This window comes from Electrona antarctica (genome assembly GCF_951216825.1).
Source record: "Electrona antarctica genome assembly, chromosome: 9".
NCBI classification, from domain to species: domain Eukaryota; kingdom Metazoa; phylum Chordata; class Actinopteri; order Myctophiformes; family Myctophidae; genus Electrona; species Electrona antarctica.
The window spans coordinates 36656061-36677189 of record NC_136790.1 but is presented as its reverse complement, the minus strand read 5'-3'; the positions used below and the strand labels follow the sequence as shown (position 1 = coordinate 36677189).

At 42.6% G+C, this 21129-nt stretch overlaps 1 protein-coding gene across 1 annotated transcript in view; it reads right to left on the bottom strand.

Annotated features, from left to right (window-relative positions):
• Positions 1-21129, bottom strand: part of raly (RALY heterogeneous nuclear ribonucleoprotein) — a 117412-nt gene that overhangs the window by 27007 nt on the left and 69276 nt on the right. The window contains exons 2-4 of the mRNA XM_079509636.1: positions 13198-13535; positions 2920-2992; positions 2716-2763 (exon numbers count right to left, since the gene is read on the bottom strand). Of these exons, the coding sequence (XP_079365762.1) occupies positions 2716-2763; positions 2920-2992; positions 13198-13453 (377 nt within the window). The 5' untranslated portion in view covers positions 13454-13535. The remainder of the gene's footprint in view (positions 1-2715; positions 2764-2919; positions 2993-13197; positions 13536-21129) is intronic.

Here is a 21129-nt window from a genome sequence, read left to right as displayed (position 1 = left end):
AGATTTGTATACATTAACTTGTGCAATGGGACATTATGCATAATGAGTACTTTAAACTTTTGACACTTTAATTACATTTTGATGCCAATACTTTTGTACTTTTACTCAAGTAAATTTTGAATTCCAGACTTTTACTTCTATATTGCAGTATTGATACTTGATAAGTGAAACATTTGAGTGGTTTACTTTTTCCATCACTGAGCTCTAGCCCGCTTCGCTCAGTTTGCCACTGTTAACAGATGAAACAGGTCCAAAGAAGAACAATAGTCTTCTCTAACGGATCAGAAAACACCACATGTTCTGTAAGATTATGTTTGTACTGAATTAGCTGACCTCTGGACCTGTGAGTGCACTTCAACAATGGCATCTGCTGCCGACTCTGTTTGAAAACCACATGAAGACAGCCCAGGGCAGTTATCAGCATTCTGTCAGTGTTTGCCTTGAGTAAAACCCACACACTACTGTAAGAGACACAATAGCGGCGTGGTTAGTGAGACCGCTTGGGGAGCCAGAGCTTCTGCTTTTCTGTGGTGCCTCTGGCTTTGTCTGGCGTCTATCCACTATCCACCATCCATCCATCCATCCATCCATCCATCTTCAACCGCTTAAGGCTCATTCATAGTCTGGATTTTCGGTGGTGAGCTGACCACCGGAGCTGAAATAACGTTGAGCGGTGGTGAGTAAAAACAGAGAGAAGGGCTGGGGTGGTGGCGGTGGTTTGCTCTTCACCGCGACTCGTGATGTCATGTTGTAGTTTGGTGGTCACCTAACCACCGAAAATCCAGACTATGTATGAGCCTAAGGGAGATGCCAGCCACCCTCGTCTTTTTCGGCCACTTGTACCTGTGACCTTATTCTTTCGGTCATGACCCATGCCGGCCGTCTATGTGGACACAATTGTCCCGTGTTCGGGGGAGGGAACCCGGGCGGACCAGAGACCCATGGGTTTTCCCAGGTTCGATTCCAGGCCAGGCCAGCAATGTTTTGATGTGTAACGCTGAGCAAGGCTCTTGACCCCTCATTGCTCCCTGAGCGCCATAGAATGGCTGCTCACTGCTCCTATAGGATGAGTAAATGCCAGATACATTTCACGTATATGTGCAAATATACAGTGACAAAAAACACCCCAAGGAGTGGGGGCATTGGGTTAATTAACTGTTCAGCCTAACACCATCATCTCATTTAGGGTCACAATGATGATGCAAACTGTTGTCACCGTATCCTTCCTTCCTTCAGTAAACCAGACTCAAACAGATGAATATATTTATGCAGGCTATTTGCAAAGCTTTGCAATAGAGCTGCAAATGTTGCAAAAAAAAAAGTTGACAAACTAGCTGTAGCTGCCATGACTGGTGATGTGCTCACACTGGCTAACTTCATACTCTACTTCAGTGGTGTTCAACCTTTTCCACATCAGGCCCATTACTTATTCAGCATTTCAGCCACAGACCACCATTTGATGAGATTAAGCCTCTCAGACCCCAAACTATTTTGTTATCGTTTTGGTCCACAATTTCATGCTTGATGTGGTACCGTAGGAGAGATAACAGTCAAACGTTGAACAAAATGACAATTCTTCTACATTCTCTAATTGTGTAGACTTGTAAATGAGGTAATGCAGATCTTTAACAATTTAACTATTAAGAGCGTAAAATTACGGTTTAATTTTACACTCTAAAGATCTTTTCAACATTAAGCTGGTGGTCCCCGAATCACTGGTTGAGAACCACTGCACTTCACCATCATCACACTGTCTGTCTGTCTGTCTGTCTGTCTGTCTGTCTGTCTGTCTGTCTGTCTGTCTGTCTGTCTGTCTGTCTGTCTGTCTGTCTGTCTGTCTGTCTGTCTAGGCTTCGCACACACATATCAGACGAACATGCTCTGTGCTGTCCGTGTTTCATGGCCGCCTCAATGCTTTTCCAATGGAAGTCACGTGGTTTGACCAAACAGTTGTGTGTGATGGGGGGAGGGGGGAGGGGGGGGCAATCAAACACAAGTGTTTGGTCAAACCACGTGACTTCCATTGGAAAAGCATTGGGGCGGCCATTAAACACAGGCAGAGCACAGCACAGTTGTTCTTTATGTGTGTACGAAGCCTGTCTACACAGCAACTTGCCTGACTGGGGTGCATACTTAGTTTAGACTAGTCATTGGTTAGACATGGGTTAAGGTTTAGGGTGATGGTTTGAGATAGGTTGTAGTTGTAGGACTAATGACTGGTCTAACCAATGACTAGTCTAAACCAAAAACTGTCTAAACTAAGTACTGCACCCGCCTGACTTTGTTTGGCCTGCCTTTATGAGTGCAGGGCACATGGAGGAGAAGAAGAAGACGAAGAAGATAATACAGTATAGATTAGGCTATATGTGTGTACCTTTACACCCCCATTATGTACATATACCGAACAGAATATTAACTGGTGAGCACTGACCAACCATGCACCTTTTTAGAGTAGTTTCTCAACCTTTTCTGGGTCAGGGCCCACTCGAACATCTCGCAAGTGTTCGCAGTCCACCCATCTGACCACTTAAGTGATCAGATCCTTATTTGTTGTAATTATCAATCAATTGATTGTGGTCTGACTTGGATTAATGGGACTAACGTACTTTAAGTTCCCAACAACGCTGCTACAAATGGCACTAGATGTCTGTCTGTCTGTCTGTCTGTCTGTCTGTCTGTCCGTCCGTCCGTCCGTCCGTCCGTCCGTCTACTCACCTGTCATAGAAATCTTCTCTGTAGTAGTCGTAATCAAATTCGTAGCCACTGGAACACAAATAATACAAAAGTAACACAAAATATCGCATTAATGTACATCAGCCCTAGATACACCAGGGCAAAGTACAGGTACCTACAGTAGGTATCTACAGTAAGGTGTGTGGTAATCAATACTAAATCAATCAATATCTTAGGGCTATTTACCTGTAGAGTGTACCTGCTGACCTCTTCAGAGCTTTAGATCTGATTGGCTTGGGATCTCCTGCCATGTTGATATCTGAGGAGAGGAGAAATACTCACTTTAATACACGCATAGCATAGCTTCAGCTGTGTGTGTTACCTTCTTCTCTTCTCTAGAGGGAGCTGTTGAGTCATGCTAAAGTTTTTTTGTTCCATTCTCTCTTACCACTGTCCTGATAGTAAAACAACCAGACAGACAGACAGACAGACAGACAGACAGACAGACAGACAGACAGACAGACAGACAGACAGACAGACAGACAGACAGACAGACAGACAGACAGACATCAAAGGCGTAATGTAAAATTTGCAGCACATAATATTCCAAAATGAAATGTAGGTATTTTTTGTATGTATCTGTAAGGTACAATTGTGACACAGACATGCACGTGCACACTTTGCACCAGCGGCTTGGTAATTAAACATGTTGAAAACAGAATCTTAAGCTTTTGTTAAATCAATCTGCAGGAGGAAATCAACGGAGCGGGACAAAATAATTAAAAGTGTGTGGTTGAAAAGTGCCTGGCTGTTACTGCATGTCATTAGTCAGATGCAGGGCTTTGAGCTGCCTAATTGATGGAGTGCACTACTTCACTGTTGGATGTACCTGTATGGACACCTGTCGTGGAAGGTAACAAAGTACATTTACTGAAGTACTGTCCTTGAGTACAATTTGGTATTTTCTTACTTAGGGTGCACTCACACCTTTAATGCAATTCTCTGTGCTCATTGGATCAATGCTGTGTTGTGTCATGGCCGCCCAATGCATTTCCAATGGAGGTCACATGGTTTGACACAACATAGGGGGAGGGGTATGGCTTTCAGCTGTGTTTCGACTGCGCCCCTCCCCCTCATACAACACAATGTTGTGTCAAACCATGTGACCTCCATTGGAAATGCATTGGGCGGCCATGATACTACACAGCATTGATCCAACGAGCACAGAGAATTGCATTAACCGTGTGAGTGCACCCTTAGGCTGAGCTCACACCTTTAATGCAATTCTCGTGCTCGTTGGATGCATGTTGTGTTGTGTCAAGGGGCGTTTCGACTGCGCCCCTCCCCCTCACACAACACAATGTTGTGTCAAACCATGTGACCTCCATTGGAAATACATTGGGCGGCCATGACACAACACAGCATTGATCCAACGAGCAGAGAATTGCATTAACCGTGTGAGCTCAGCCTTAGGCCTCACTCACACCTTTCGATCTAGCATACAACATTGATGCATGCTTGTTGTATGAATGTTGTAAGTGTCATGCATTTCCAATGGAAGTCACATGGTTTGAACATTTTGGACTACAAGCTGTTGTATGGCTTTCGGCTGTGTTTCATACAACACAAATGTTGTGTCAAACCATGTGACTCCCATTGGAACTTCAGTCGAAGTATAGATACTCCTGGTAAAATAAGTGAAAGTTCAGTGTCATTGTAATAAGTTATGCATAATTATAAACATGACAAGTAAAGTGCATTACCCGCACTTATAAACTATATTATTATACATTTAACCTTAAGATGTATAGTCCCACTGAAAGTTCCTCACTCAAAGTTGTACAAAGTACAAAGTCCAGACATCCACTATAAGGGATTATAGATAGAGTGTTCCTACATATGCTTTACGCCCTAAAGTCCAAATCACTTTTCTTTTTTGGGCCTGTCCAATTTGAACCACATCCTTCCATCATCGCTGTCTGAAATCCGATTCAAATCTGATTTCTAATGATCAGTCTCAGTCTGAGCAGACTGTGAAGCTTTGATTTAAACTCATCTTTGTCGTATGTCACTGTGTCACTACGGCAACCGATGCTAATAGCAGTGTGGACAGTCAGTCCTACAGACAATGGTGGAAAGTAACTAAGTACATTTACTACTAGTACTGTACTTAAGTACAATTTAGAGCTGAGAACTGATTCTACAAATGTCTTCTAAATCACGACAGTTTCTATGTCAGTGGTGCTCAACCTTTTTCATGTCATGGACCCACAGAATTATCTGTCCCCATCTCAAAATATGTTATTCCAGGGACCCCCCAGAAGCAAATATTTGAGTTAAAAACATTCACTGTGAAAGAATATAGATTTGTACACAATTTCACGATATTTCAAAAATAGCAGATATACAAGCTCGTAGTGCCGTGCTATGAGCTTGTAGATCTGCTATTTTTCAACAGGTAAAGTTTAAAATAATGGTTAAAGTGGTTCAAAGCTATAAAGCGACACCGATGCGGCCTCAGCTCTAAAATGTTGAGGTATTTGCACTATACTAGTTGTGGTTTCTTGCAGAATTCTATAAATTCAACATGTTGTAGTTGGGTAAAGGCATACTTGAGTATTTCCACTCTCATAGGCAAATACTACACTACACTACATTTATATGAATTTTTATTTTATTTTCTAGATTTTGATTATATGACAAAACATACATTACCCAATTCGGCCCTACATTTATTTCGGCTATTTGAAAATAGCCGATCTACTTGTAGATCTGCTATTTTGAAAATATTATTTTACATGTGAAAAGTGAACTTGAACTTGAAATGAGACATTCTGCACACTACTTACACACTACAGTACTTTTACTTTTGGTACTTGAAGTACATTTTGAATCCCAGACTTTTACTTAACGGAGTATTTCTACATTTCGCCACTGGTGGACAGTCAGTCCTACAGGTTGTAGACAGTAGGACTAACCATGACCTTACAAAGATGTAATCAGACATCGAAGCGTTGTCTTTTTGGAGAGTTGCTCCAGCGCCTTCCTAATTCAGTCTGTGTGTGTGTGTGTGTCTGCTCCCGACCGAGACGCAGCGAATCAGCCTGATTTCAGCTTGAGGCGTGGGTGGAATATCCCTTTAACCCATTCTGGACGGGAATCACTTTTGGTGTTTTAAGCATTATGTTATACTTTGGCTATTGAAAAATAGCAGATCTACAAGCTCGTAACGCGGCACCGAGAGCCGTGCTACGAGTTTGTAGATCTGCTATTTTTTTAAAGTCGTGAAAATGTTGCACAAATTAAATCTTTGAATATATATTCTTTTATATATAACGTTTTTAACTCAAATATTTGCTTCTGGGGGGTCCATGGAACAACATATTTTCAGATGGGGGTACATATCATTTAGAAGACATTTGTAGAATCGGCCTCAGGTCTAAATAGGTTAATCCTACAGGTTGTATTTGAGCTTGTAGATCGGATTTTCACTATAGGTGGATGATACATAAATCCCATCTGATCCTTTGCAAATAACATTGTGTACTGTGGACGGTCAGACCTGAAGATTGTATTTGTGAAACAAATTGGCGGATTTATACTTGCAGACTGAACAAAAGCCTCTCTGTCTCCCCGAGTCCCAGAGGCCCTCAATGTGTTATAGCAGCAGCTCTTAAACTTTGCTTTGCTTCAGTGCCCACTTTCCCTGATTTATGAATCCAAGGACTATGCCTTTACCCAACTACAACATGTTGAATTTATAGAATTCTGCAAGAAACCACAACTAGTATATGACGATCTGAATGAAGGATGAAAAACATATAACATTACAAATGTTACATATTGGTGTCATGCATACACTTGTTTTGTTGTCCAGATTTTGGAATGTATACGTTAAGCAGACGCTCCTGTTCAGAGACTTACAAACGTGAAAAAGGAATAAGCAAAGTAAGCATGAGCTCTAGTCAATACATATGGTAAATATGTTTGAGGCACTCATTTGTTCTATTGTGACAATAGAGTGCAGAGAGAACGAATGAGTGCCTCGAAGAATCTTGGATACCATATTCTCATCTACAGTATACTGTAAGTAGGTGAGTCGTATTAGTCATATTCTTTAAAAGAAATATATATATTACGGTGTTCCATTTAAAAGAGTGCTTGCAAATACAGTATAGGTATCAAAAACTGCTTACAATACAGTACATAATGTAATCACCTAATTTTGCTGGCCTACCGCGAGTGCCTCTCCTCATTTGATCCGTTGTCTATCTACACTTTGATGATGAGCATAGCATCTTTTTCATCTTCTGCAACATATCTGAAAATAATTGCCCCTCGTGAGATCAATAAAGTAGTTTGAAGTTTGAAGATATTCAGCCAATAGTGAAAGTGAAAGTTTTCCTGGTACCGTATGTGTGAAATGATGTTTCTTTAAAACCTTGAAAAGTCTTTTGATACTGATACTCAAGTGGGCCCTGATCGAGACAAGGTTGAGAACCACCGGTATGGGCTACTTAAATCACATAATAAGCTAGACTTTGTTTTAAGACAAGCTCACAACGCATTACATTCACAACACGTTGTGAGCTTTTAGATCGGTCCATTTTGACTTGCAATTTACAATTTAGGCATTTAGCAGACACTCTTAATCCAGAGCGACTTACATTAAGGAAGAACAAAAAGCATGGGAATACATCACATATGTAAAATGCATTTATCGCGAAACATGCGTAGGCTAAGAACGTGACTAGAACATATCTATATAATGACACTATACATATAAACTATAACTAGAACATATCTATATAATGACACTATACATATAAACTATACATATATGCTATACTATGGTGTACATATATACTATGAAGTGCTATGACTACATACAATGCACTTATTGTGCTGTCTACATGACATGCTATAAGTCTGTTTCAAATGCTATATAAGTCTAAGAAGTGCTGTCTAAGGGGGGTAGGGTAAGTGCTATGGGCCATGATGGAGTCTGAAAAGGTGGGTTTTCAGACTACGGCGGAAGATCGGGAGTGATGCTGCAGTTCTGATTGCAACGGGAAGTGCATTCCACAGTTTTGGGGCCAGAAGGGAGAAGAGTTTGGGACGTGTGGAGCGTTGTCCCAGCGTTTTTAGTGAGGGTACTTCCAGCTTCCCTGCGTTGGCTGATCTGAGTGCGCGGGAGGGTTTGTAGGGTTCAATCATGCTGGCAAGATATGGGGGAGCCATACCTTTGGTTGCTTTAAATGCCAACATCAGAGTTTTGTATTCTGTGCGGGCAGCGACCGGGAGCCAGTGCAGGGAGCGGAGCAGGGGGGAGACATGTGAGAATTTTGGCTGGTTGAAGACCAAGCGAGCTGCGGCATTTTGGATCAGTTGGAGAGGCTTCAGTGCACATGCCGGTAGGCCAGTAAGGAGAGAGTTACAATAGTCAAGTTTTGACAGGACTGTTGTCTGGATTAGGAGCTGGGATGATTGCGACACTGGCATGCGACGGAGCCTAAATTAAGAATAATGGTAAATTAACTGATTGTCTAGTCTCTCAAATCGAATTGTCTCTTCCGTAGCCTAATCTTCTAATGCTACAGACCGTAAAGGTTGAGAACAGTGGGCACTCGGATAGAGTATAATACCTGCCCACCACAAGTGGCATCAAGTGGTTCAAATCCACCGGGGTGCTTCCGGTTTGCCAAGCATCTATAGGAACACAATTGTCATAGGGGAGAAGTGGGTGGGGAAAGTGCAGGGATAGATAGGCTTCAACTACTTTGGTTCCCAGTAGGAGTTATTTAGATGGCTGTACAGGAAAAACGGAAATTGGGAAATGGCATGACATTATCTTTATTTTCTACAAATTGTAATAGCTAGTAGATAGGTCTACATGAAAATAACCTGCTACTCTCTTTATGGCACCGACAAAACGAAGCATAAAGATGTATTTTCCTAAGACAACCTGATGAAGGTCTACAACGGAAACATTGTGTCTCCCATTAAACAAGGCAGTTTTTTCTTCCAAGTGCATGTCTTCTTTGACGCACCTGTCGTTTAAATATAGGTGTGCAGAGTGCGGACGTCTTGCTCGCCCCAGTCTTGTGATTATAGAAGCATCCGACTTTCAGCTGAAATGCCACTTTTATTAAATCTCACTGTCAAGAATGTGGATGTCAAAGAATAATCTTTTAATAAAACATTCAAGGGAAGGATTGGAAGGCTAAGGCCATCAGATTTACAAGCTCAGAAATGCATTGCATGGTGACATGACACACTTGACTATTTTTTCATAGCTTAAAGTAGTAGTTCAAAAGCACCAAAAGCATATCAGTGAATCCAAGGCTTCATGGTGTGTGTAACTGATAGAACTGAAGTAATGTTTTGGGTGAATAGTGTTAAAGTGGTCAAACCTCATTTCGCTGGGAGTAACTGTCTGGAAGTAGTTGCTGTTACTGAACGTGTTTACAGTTGGAGGCCATCGATATTGTCCTTTTCTTTTTGCTGAGGTTTGCGTGATCTGCGCAAAAGGACAGTTAACCCATTTTGGGGCGAGAACCCCTTTTGGTGTTTTAAACATTATGTTATAATTTAGCTATTGAAAAATAGCAGATCTACAAGCTCATAGCGCGCCACCGAGTGGCGCGCTACGAGCTTGTAGGTCTGCTATTTTTGAAAAATCGTGAAAATATTTATTTCAGAAAACTGGAGGATTTAGAAGGATTTTTTAAAATTTTGAGGTCAGGCCTAAATGGGTCAAATGATAAGGGACAATATCGGTGGCACCCAACTGTACATGTCTCTCTCCGTGGGACTGAACAGCAGCCAGATAAACATAAAGACCCAGCGTTCATTTTGACAACAGATTCTCGTTTTATTTAGTCTTTTAGTCTTAGGTCAGCTGTGCCTTAAGGGACAGTGGTGGCTTAAATGAAAGAGGAGTGCACTCCTTGCTGGAAGGTTGCCGGTTCGATTCCCTGGAATGTCAGGGCAAATATGTCTGGGGAAGTGAATGGTCGCCACTCACCCCTCCCACAACTCTGCTAAATTGCCCTTGAGAAACAGTGTTTCAGTTTAAGAAAGTGTTTAAAAAAGAAAAAATGATAAAATATGAATTAGAAGGTTAGATATAAGTGTTATTTTGTTTCCTCAGCGTTGTATTTGTTTGTTCTCTTGTTGAGCTCTATGTCCGTTGTCTTTGTTGTTTTTTTCTTTCTTTTTTGATGTAATCATGTATGGTTGGTGGCAGCATCAATTAGTTTGTTTTTTTCTTTCTTTTTTATTTGATGTAATCATGTATGGTTGGTGGCAGCATCAATTAGTTGTTTTTTTCTTTCTTTTTTATTTGATGTAATCATGTATGGTTGGTGGCAGCATCAATTAGTTGTTTTTTTCTTTCTTTTTTATTTGATGTAATCATGTATGGTTGGTGGCAGCATCAATTAGTTTGTTTTTTTCTTTCTTTTTTATTTGATGTAATCATGTATGGTGGGTGGCAGCATCAATTAGATATAAATTAGATGGTTTTTTTAATGATAGGGGCAGGTATAAATAAGATTTATCTTCTTCCTGCTCCTTTTCTTTTCTGGTATGGAATATGTAAAAATAAAAATAATAAGTATAAAGTAAAAATTAATATTATCATGTAAAACCATAACTGAAATGAAATAAATAAATAAATATGAAAGAAAGGCACCGAACCCCCAACGGTTCAGTGGCCAACAGTATAAGACTGTGGTTGTACTGGTCAGCTCCCAGGTTTGAATGTGTGTGTCTGTCTATCTGCAGGGTGTTGCTGAAAATAGAACTAAAGAACTAAAAGAAAAGAAGGAAAGAAAGGAGGGGGGGGAGCTGCATGCACCATATCTCTACAATTAGACCATTATGACAGCACTATAGTACACTTGACTAAATACCAGTGGTTTACTTTGTACCTGTAGGGGCTGTAACACTGCACACTTAAAGTCACATCAAATGGCAGTGCACTCCTGATTGAGTCTGCAATTGTGATCAAAACGATCCCTTCTATTACGCTATTCAGTGTCTCTAATGTATTTTCTGAGTTTGTTGAGTAACAGGGGTCTCCAGATCTCATTTTCCAGTTGGTTGGCCAATTTCCAGGTCCAAATGAGCTCACTTCCAATTTCACGTGTTTATCCTGTATGAGTTCTCTCTCCTGAATGGGTAAAATTGGTATCCTGACCTGAGAATGCATTTTCTGTTTACTAAAGACCTTCACCTTCAAGAACAATCACTTCATGGCAATGGTTACGAATCAGATAGAGCCATTTATTTTAACAAGAAAATGTGTTTGACGTGTTTAGAAGTGGTGAAAAGTAACCAAGTATATTTACTCAAGTGCTGCACTTAAGACATATATTAATGAATTAAGCCCTAATGTATACCAAGGCTATTCAAACATAGACCATCTACAAGCTTGAGCTTGGAGATCGTCTGTCTGTCTCTGTCTCTGTCTCTGTCTCTGTGTCTCTCTCTCTCTCTCTCTCTCTCTCTCTCTCTCTCTCTCTCTCTCTCTCCCTCTGACTCACTATATCCCCTTCTCTCCCGCTCTGTAGTCTGTATACTCTTTCATGCCGTTTTTGCATTTGTGTCTCTTTCAACCTCATTTTCACCCCCTGTGTGGTTCTCTTTCATTTTGCTCTCTGCCCTCTTCAACTTCTCCACTTCTGTCGCCTCTCACTCTGTCATTCTTGTTTCATTCCATTACTGGCAGTCTGGCTGAAAGCATAGCGTTTGTTACCCTGGCAACCCAGCATGTGGTATCACTCATCCATCCATTTTTTTTAAGATTTTCTTTATTTATCAGTAGACTGACAGGAAATGGGCAGAGTGATGGGGAGTGACACGCAGCAAAGGTCATCGGGATCGGGATTTGAACCTGCGACATGCATGCCTGGAACCGATTCGCCAGCGGCCCAGGACCACTCATCCATCTTTCACATCAAACAAGGATACAGTTACCACTGTGGTTGTACGTAACTGATGAGCTCCCAGTACAACAGTAGAATAGTGTGGTTGTACTGGTGAGCTCCCAGTACAACAGTAGAATACTGTGGTTGTACTGGTCAGCTCCCAGTACAACAGTAGAATACTGTGGTTGTACTGGTGAGCTCCCAGTACAACAGTAGAATACTGTGGTTGTACTGGTGAGCTCCCAGTACAACAGTAGAATACTGTGGTTGTACTGATGAGCTCCCAGTACAACAGTGGAAGACGGCTGTACTGGTGAGCTCCCAGTACAACAGTAGAATACTGTGGTTGTACTGGTGAGCTCCCAGTACAACAGTAGAATACTGTGGTTGTACTGGTCAGCTCCCAGTACAACAGTAGAATACTGTGGTTGTACTGGTGAGCTCCCAGTACAACAGTAGAATACTGTGGTTGTACTGGTGAGCTCCCAGTACAACAGTAGAATACTCTGGTTGTACTGGTCAGCTCCCAGTACAACAGTAGAAGACTGTGGTTGTACTGGTCAGCTCCCAGTGTACAACAGTAGAATACTCTGGTTGTACTGGTCAGCTCCCAGTACAACAGTAGAATACTCCGGCTGTACTGGTCAGCTCCCAGTACAACAGTAGAATACTCTGGTTGTACTGGTCAGCTCCCAGTACAACAGTAGAAGACTGTGGTTGTACTGGTCAGCTCCCAGTACAACAGTAGAAGACTGTGGTTGTACTGGTGAGCTCCCAGTACAACAGTAGAAGACTGTGGTTGTACTGGTGAGCTCCCAGTACAACAGTAGAATACTGTGGTTGTACTGGTGAGCTCCCAGTACAACAGTAGAAGACTGTGGTTGTACTGATGAGCTCCCAGTACAACAGTAGAATACTGTGGTTGTACTGGTGAGCTCCCAGTACAACAGTAGAAGACTGTGGTTGTACTGGTCAGCTCCCAGTACAACAGTAGAAGACTGTGGTTGTACTGGTCAGCTCCCAGTACAACAGTAGAAGACTGTGGTTGTACTGGTCAGTTTGAGGTTAGATGTGAACACTAGGGGATGGCAATTGCCATCCCTTGATGACCCAAATGCAGTGGTGGAAAGTAATAGTAATCAATACTGCAATGTAGAAATATTCACAAATAAAAGTCTGACATTCACATTCATGTACTTTACTACTTGAGTAGTATTGGCATCAAAATGTACTTAAAGTACTCATTATGCAGACTGTCCCATTTCAAGTCATTTTTTTTACATAGCAGATCTACAAGCTCACAATACAATGTGAACTTGTAGATCGGCTATTTCCAAATGGCCAAAATGTATATCGGGCTGAAGTGGTTAATGTATGTTTTGTAATAACAATTTCAATTTAAAAGTAACTAGTTAACTAAAGTTTTCATATAATTGTAGTGGAGTAAAAGTATAATATTTGCTTCTGAGATGTAGTGGAGTAGAAGTAAAAGTATTGGAAATTGGAAGTACAAATACCTCTAGTTTTAAGTACAGTACTTTAAATGTAAATGTTAGACCAAAGAACAGACAGACAGACAGTTTAAACTGACCCAGCGTCTGTCCAGCCAGCACCCGGCTGTTCTCTCCCACCACGGCGCCACGGGCGTGCCTCTCGCTGGCGTACTGGACGAAGGCGAAGCCCTTGTGCACGGAGCAGCCCAGCACGCGGCCGTACTTGGAGAAGATGGCCTCCACGTGGGACTTGTTGACCACGGCCGTGTTGAGGTTTCCGATGAACACCCGGGAGTTGATGGACTTGGCGTCATTCTTGTTGGTCACGTTGCTGGTCTGCACCTTGATGGACATGATGGCTCACAGCCAACAGGACTGACAGACGGACGACAATCCCGAGGATGGATGGACAGAGAACGACGAAGGAAAAGGGAAGCTGGACGAAGAGAAGGATGGAAAGAGAGAGAGAGAGAGATAGAGAGTAAATGTACGTTACATGTATTATTTCTGGACATGTAAAACTGTACAATGGCATAACCATAGAGTCCGAAGTCCTGCATGACGTCACTCGTTCATCCCCTGGGTTGCAGAAGTCATTTCTCTATGGAGAATAACATTGGGTCATCTCCTAGAATCGTCTCATATAAGAATTGTGGTCCAACAATAAACAAACTGTCTCTGCGATATTGTCAGCCCTTCTCCATCTCTGTCATTATACAACAGGTCGTTTCGAGGAAGCAATCTGATTGGTTGAAACAGCGTCTGCGCCGCTTACAGAACTCGCATTCGGCTCGTTCTTGCAGCAACACAGGTGTGCCATTGATGACAGTAACACACACCCTCTCGTGTAATATCGTTTAATTCCACAGTCAGATGTGCTCTATCGATCACAGGATTTGAAAGGCAACACTCTCTGTGTACATGGTCTGTCTCTCTTGCTCCATTTTTCTCTGTGCCAATTCCCACTGTGTCTTCATAAATAATGAGGAAAAGTTGAGAAGAATAAGTTACAGAAACGTTACACTTGGGAGAAGAGGAGAGGAGATCTAGAGAGGAGAACACACGCAGAATGCAGGTCCACTTCTCATCATTACAGAGTGTGTGTTCATTCTGTAGCGTCTCGATAATTAACAATCATAACATCATCTTATTGACGACACTGAGCTTAATGAAACGAGAGGAAGGTCACAGAAACACTGACGGTGTGCGGCTTATCACCGCGGAGGAGAGGAGAGCACATGCACACACACACACACACACACACACACACACACACACACACACACACACACACACACACACACACACACACACACACACACACACACACACACACACACACACACACACACACACATGCACGCGCGCAATTGTATGCAAACTGAAATGCAAGGATACATGCATGCATAATGCACACAAGTGCTAGGTAGATAGACCTTCATTGATCCCTTGGGGGACATTCAGTTGCTGAATATTGTACATAATGCATATTTATGTACCATAATAGACAAATGCATGTACATAAGCTGGAGCAATGATGCATAATACTTAACAAGTACTATTTACTGTGCAGTGTGTGCAGTGTGCACACATGCACACAACATACAGTACACACACAAACACACACTGATGTTTGCTGCTATCATGTACTGTAGCATACGAGGTGTATAAGTGGATAATCCACTTCAGTTTTATTTTCTATTCTGACCATGCGCCTGACCTCATAAATTAAGTTTTTTATACTGTCTTGATTCTTTCCTATTCACTATTAGTACATTATTTAGCTATTATTTGGAGCTGCACCCGCACGCTGCACCCGCACGCTATTTACACCTGCAAACATATACGTGACCATTCACTTGGAGCATGAAGCACACACACATTCAAATGATGTACATACAAATTCACACGCACGCACGCACGCACGCACGCACGCACGCACGCACACACACACACACACACACACACACACACACACACACACACACGCAACACACAACACACAACACACAACACACACACACACACACACACACACACACACACACACACACACACACACACACCTAGAAAAAGCCAAGCTCCAACAGGGCCAGGCTCAATTGGATTTGTTAAGAGTTGGGCTTCATATTACTCTGTTGCTGCTAAGGTCAGCCAGAAAGATCAACACATGCACGCACGCACGCACGCAGGCACGCACGCACGCACGCACGCACGCACGCACGCACGCACGCACGCACGCACGCACGCACGCACGCACGCATGCACGCACGCACGCACGCACGCACGCACACACACACGCACAAACACACAAACACACACCTTGTGACAGTAAATTAGTCTCTCATTTTCCTTCAGGAGCAAATGGCTCCCTTGTTATTTCATATTTGTTGGCTCTGTTCCGTTATCTCTACCAAGCACATTGGCTTCCGCACGCACGCACGCACGCACGCACGCGCGCACGCACGCGCGCACGCACGCACGCACGCACGCACGCACGCACGCACGCACGCACGCACACACACACACACACACACACACACACACACACACACACACAGACAGTGCAGGTCTTTGATTGAACTGTGTTTGATCAAGGAGCATAGTGAGGAATGGCTTAATTTTGGCTTAGTATGTGTGGAACAGTACAATGCTGGGACCTGGCTGAACACACTAAATAAATCAATGGGTCTGCAAGATGGAGACTAGAAGAAGAATCAAATATTAACTTTAACTTTTGTGCAGGACTTTTTCACCAATGAGTCAGAAATAACTTCAGAGTATACAGTAGTTATACGCTACAGATACATGCAGTGGTGGAAAGTACTGTAACTATTATAATAATATCTCGGCTCCTATTGCTCTATGCTAATGTGGTGCAAGTTCAAGTTTATTGTCAGCAAGCAGTAGCCTATACCAGTCACAAAGTAAAAGGCATGTGAAATTATGTTTTCACAAAAAAATCCCACACAGCAAACGGTACAGTCTCAGAGGGAAAGGTAGCGTGGCAGCCAACCATCCACAGTACTATCATCATCAGCCCCATGCATAAGTAATTGAGTCACTGTATCCCTTAAGATGCTAGTGAAAGAAATGCTAATCCTATTGCGTTGATAGACTCACAGAGAGGCAACGAAAGTCCATATAGAAATAAGCATAAATGCACCAGAGTTGCCATATCACAGTGCTAGTCTACTTCTTGTAGCACTGCAACAAGCACTGAAAACTTTCCTTGTTAAAAGTATTTATATAACTGAATTATCCAGGTCTATCGTGTGTGTGCGTGCGAGCGTGCGTGCGTGCGTGCGTGCGTGTGTGCGTGTGTTTGCATGCGTGCGTGCGTGTTCACAGCTGATCTCTCAAAGTAATAGACCAATCCACATTATGTTTTATATATATATATATATGTGTGCGTTCTGGGATATGACCCGTTCTGTCTCTGCTCTCCCCCTCCTCTACATCCACGATGCTCAGCCAATCACAGCGTCAATTTCGGCACCATACATGGGAATTTTTCAGCGCCCCGAAATGTGCCAATTCCGTCCTCAAATTTTGAGGACATTACTAAAATGTTGGTAGATTGGTAGATCTGGTAGATAAGATATACATAAATATTTTATCATGGCATATGAATGATACTCAGTAAACAGACTGCACAGCTTTCCTTACATAAATATTTAGAGTTGACTAGGTCAATGCACAGCGAGGTGGAATACCCTACAAACAAACCTGTGCACATGAATAAGACATTCCACACACGTGATTAGCGTTCATCTCGCATGAAGCCGACAGAAAACCCATCTCATGGGCGAAGGTATAATTGTGCACCAGAGGAACACTACTGTACACACAGAAAATAAATATTGTATACCCAGGCAGCATTCTGAATGCTAATGCCCACTGCTCCCTTGTTAAAGGCCTAATCTCCAGCATATCACAGAGCCGGGAGGTGAAGTCCATGCTGTTCAATTAGGCGGTGCACGTGAAGGCATGTACGTTGTCATTCAGGAGGTGAAGCCCATGTCCTTTAATCCATTGAGACCTGGAACGCATCCATGTCACGTTAGCGTTTAACCACATTAACCATTAACCATTAACCCATTTTGGGGCGGGAACCCCTTTTGGTGTTTTAAACATTGTTATAATTTAGCTATTGAAAAATAGCAGATCTACAAGCTCATAGCGCGCCACCGAGTGGCGCGCTATGAACTTGTAGGTCTGCTATTTTTGAAAAATCGTTAAAATGTGCCTCAAATCTTTCCGAAAATTGTCATGATTTAGAAAACTTTTTTTTTTTAATTTCGACGTCAGGCCTGAATGGGTTAATTAGCCGGTGTATGTAGGACCTTAGTGCAGTCATGTATGTTGTCATTCTTCTCCAGGCTGGATTACTGCAACGCACTTCTCAGCGGGATCCCTAGCTATAGCAAGAGCCTCCAAAGCCCCAATAACACCCAGAACAGCACTGCTATAGGATCCTGATGAGAGTGCAGAAATACAAGCACATCACACCCATCCTCCATTCACGGCACTGGCTTCCTATATGTCCTCCCTGACAGTCTAATACAGGATCTCTCTGATAACCCATCCATGGTAATGGGCCCATGGACGTGCTGATCTTAAAATTATAAACAACATTGAATTGGGTCGGCCCTCACCACCGGTACAGTACCAATGCTGGTGTATTTTGCCAGCCTGAGCACAGATTACACAGTTACATTGATCCTTGTCTCCTCGACTAAAAATAAACCCTGCAAATTATGACTTTATTTGAATGCAGGACGGTTTCACCCAAGTTTCAAAGATGGATAGTTGTTAACTGCTACATATGATATGAGGATAAAAAGCATCACAGAATATGTGTGATAGGTCTACTTTAATTAATGGAGCTGCAAATTGCACACATTAAACTCATTTATGAAGGTGAGTATTATGATGAGAGATGATCTTATTAATATCTTATATTATAGTGTACTTATAGAACGTGTCCATGAAACTACAGTGGCATTCATTCATTGGTAGGCCTACAGTTGAAATGTGGGTGCATAGAAGGCAGAGGCAATAACTATAGAGGGTATGCGCGTGACATCATCATCAAACCAGGAAGTTATGCGGGAACGCCTACTGAGTGCCAAAAAACGACTTTCTGGCCTTGAAAGCCGATACATCCAAACATAAAAGTCCAATATGATTGCATTAAACAATGTTAAACGACGTTAAACTCACTTTGCCACTCGATTTGCCATTCACTTTATGCATGTGCATACCCTCTATAGGCCTACTGTACATAGTTATAATATAGGTCAATTATTATAATTAGTGTTGTGTCGGTCATGAACGAACAAATCAAATTAACTGGTTCTTTTTGGTGAACGAATTGCACCCGTTCACGATCCGTTCAGGCCGTGCAGTTGCAAATGCGAGACGGTGAGAGGCTGTTCTGTTCCTCTTTCCTCATTCAGCTAATCAGTGCGAGCTGGAGGGCGGGGGCAGGCTCTCCCGTCTACCACAGCACAGAACAGGCAGCTAGTAGAGGAGCAGAGGAGAAGGGGTGGTGCTATGGCGTGGTAGACTGGCTGACTGTCAATCCTCCGCCGTAGTCTGAAAACCCACCTCTACAGACTCCATCTTAGCCCATAGCACTTGCCGTAGTACTTGCCTTAGCCTCGACCACCTACAGGCGTATGCATAGGCTCAACATATGTAACTTAAATAGCACTTTCTGTAGACATAGCACTCTATAGTGTATGCACATAGTTATCATTATGACTATTGTTATGTATATGATGTATCACCATGTTTTGTTTTTGCTTACTGTAAATCGCTCTGGATTAAGAGCTTCTGCTAAATGTCTAAATTGTAAATTGTAGACGAGTGTTTCCATCCCACATTTGCGCATTTCAATATAGCCAGAAAATCCACCTCCTTCGAGCGTAAAACCTTTTTGGCGTCAATTTGATTCAGGAAAAATGTGCATGAAAACAGGGTGATGGAACCTCAGTATTGCCTCCCTGCCTCCCTCTCTCTCTCTCTCTGTTGGAGAGCCTGCATGGTGACTCTCTTCCAGGTGACAGAGCTCATAATGAGACCTAAGATGAGCTGCAAACACCAATCTGTCAACGTGTGACACAGCCAGTTGAGCTTGACAATGAGGAGATGTCAGAGAGAGAGAGAGAGAGAGAGAGCGAGAGAATGTCTCACACTCCTCTGACTGTGTGTCACTGGGTGGAAGTAGTACTCAAGGTGCAAGAAGTAGCCTAGTAGTGGTATTTTGTTGCGACCGTATGTCGCCGTTTACTATGAAAATCTGCGAAACCTGTCTGTCCGTCCTTCACACCTTGTAACACGCTCCATTATGGCCGTGACACACTCCATATATGAATATATATCACAACACTGATCTCAAAACCCAGGATAGCCATACATGGAGAAGACTGGATCATCACCTAGATCTGCATGGAGCCGGCCAGCAACTCTACATCTGACCTGAAACCCGTACATCTCCATATATGGAGCTGACCTGTTCTGACATTCCATATATTGATCCACCCCACCCGTCCTTCCTCTTCGATGTCTCCCTTTTGACTGATACCTGTCCATTCAAACTCTATACGGGCACGCCCCAAAGTTAGTAGCGTAGCTGCGCCCGGCACCTGGGGAAAACTACAGTTCTCAACAGGCCCGAAAATTAAGGCCCGGCCCTACCTGGGCCTTAACTGGGCTGGCCCGAGGCCCCGCCGGGCCTTACTAATTAGCACACATTTTACACCCTATCCGGCCCGAAAACAAAAAAAACAAAAAAGGTCCATATATGGCCAGACCTGTTGTTTCAGCGCGTCGCTTCTCGCCCTCAGGGTGTCTTACTGGTTATACCACTACTACTACTTTGTTTACCATGTAAAAATACTGTTACAAGAAAAACTATTGTATTTAAAATGTAAAAAGTACAACAGTATTGGCATCAACATATACTTCCAGTACCAAAGTAAGAGTTCTACAATTTGTTTCAAGACGTGTTAAACCATTTTAATAGCAGATCTACAAGCTGCACAAGATGTCACGATGCAACGCATTATGAGTTTGTAGATCCGATCATTGAATAGCTGAATAAACTGAGATGTAGTCGAGTAGAAGTATCCAAGTATTGGAAAAAGTACTCAGTACTAAGTAAAAGTACCTCAAAACTACACTCAAGTACAATACTTGGGTGAATGCAGTTAGTTACTTAGTTTCTACCAATGGACATCATCCTCTACACTCCAGGGAGATTAACAGCTTCTAAAGTAATTTATTCTGTGAGAGATGACTCACGGCCCGGGCCACAGCATGGGTCCTAGCTATGTAAGTGCCATTAGCCCTGTCTAGACTCTCACAATTGAAACTAAGGTCTCAATTCTAGTTCCATGCGTCGTTGGCTCCCTTGCTAATTGTAGTGAGCAAGGAAGGTGTTGGTGTGAGTAATGCGTGTGATTGATGCACATGGAGAATAGGGTATGCAGACGGGAAGTAGATGGAGCATTTGTTGTGTATTGTCATGTTGTAATGTACTGTATGACAGGCTAAATAGTAGCTAAATGAAATTACATCCAGGATATGACAGTATGTAGTATGAACGTGATCAGTGAAACAGTAACGAGGAGCAATTTTATGTTGCATCACCATACTGTACTGTACTGCAGGGGTTCTCAACAGGTGGGTCACGACCCCTCGGGGGTCGCCAAATTATTTTGGGGGGTCCCCAAATTATAAAAAAAAAGAAATACATGGCCAAAGCATTTCCGGTGGTCCCCAGCTAAAAACTGTATTTAACAGTACCCGACTGTACTGTACTGTACCATAATGTACTGTACCATAATGTACTGTACCATACTGTACCATTTATGCATGTGTCATACTGTACTGTACCAACGCTGGAAATAGCTGATCTACAGTCTGCTATTTTCGGCCCATGACGGACGGCTGCATGACAACCGCATGCATATAGATGCAATTATGGAAAACGTACAATTGAAGTTACAGATTATTTCCCT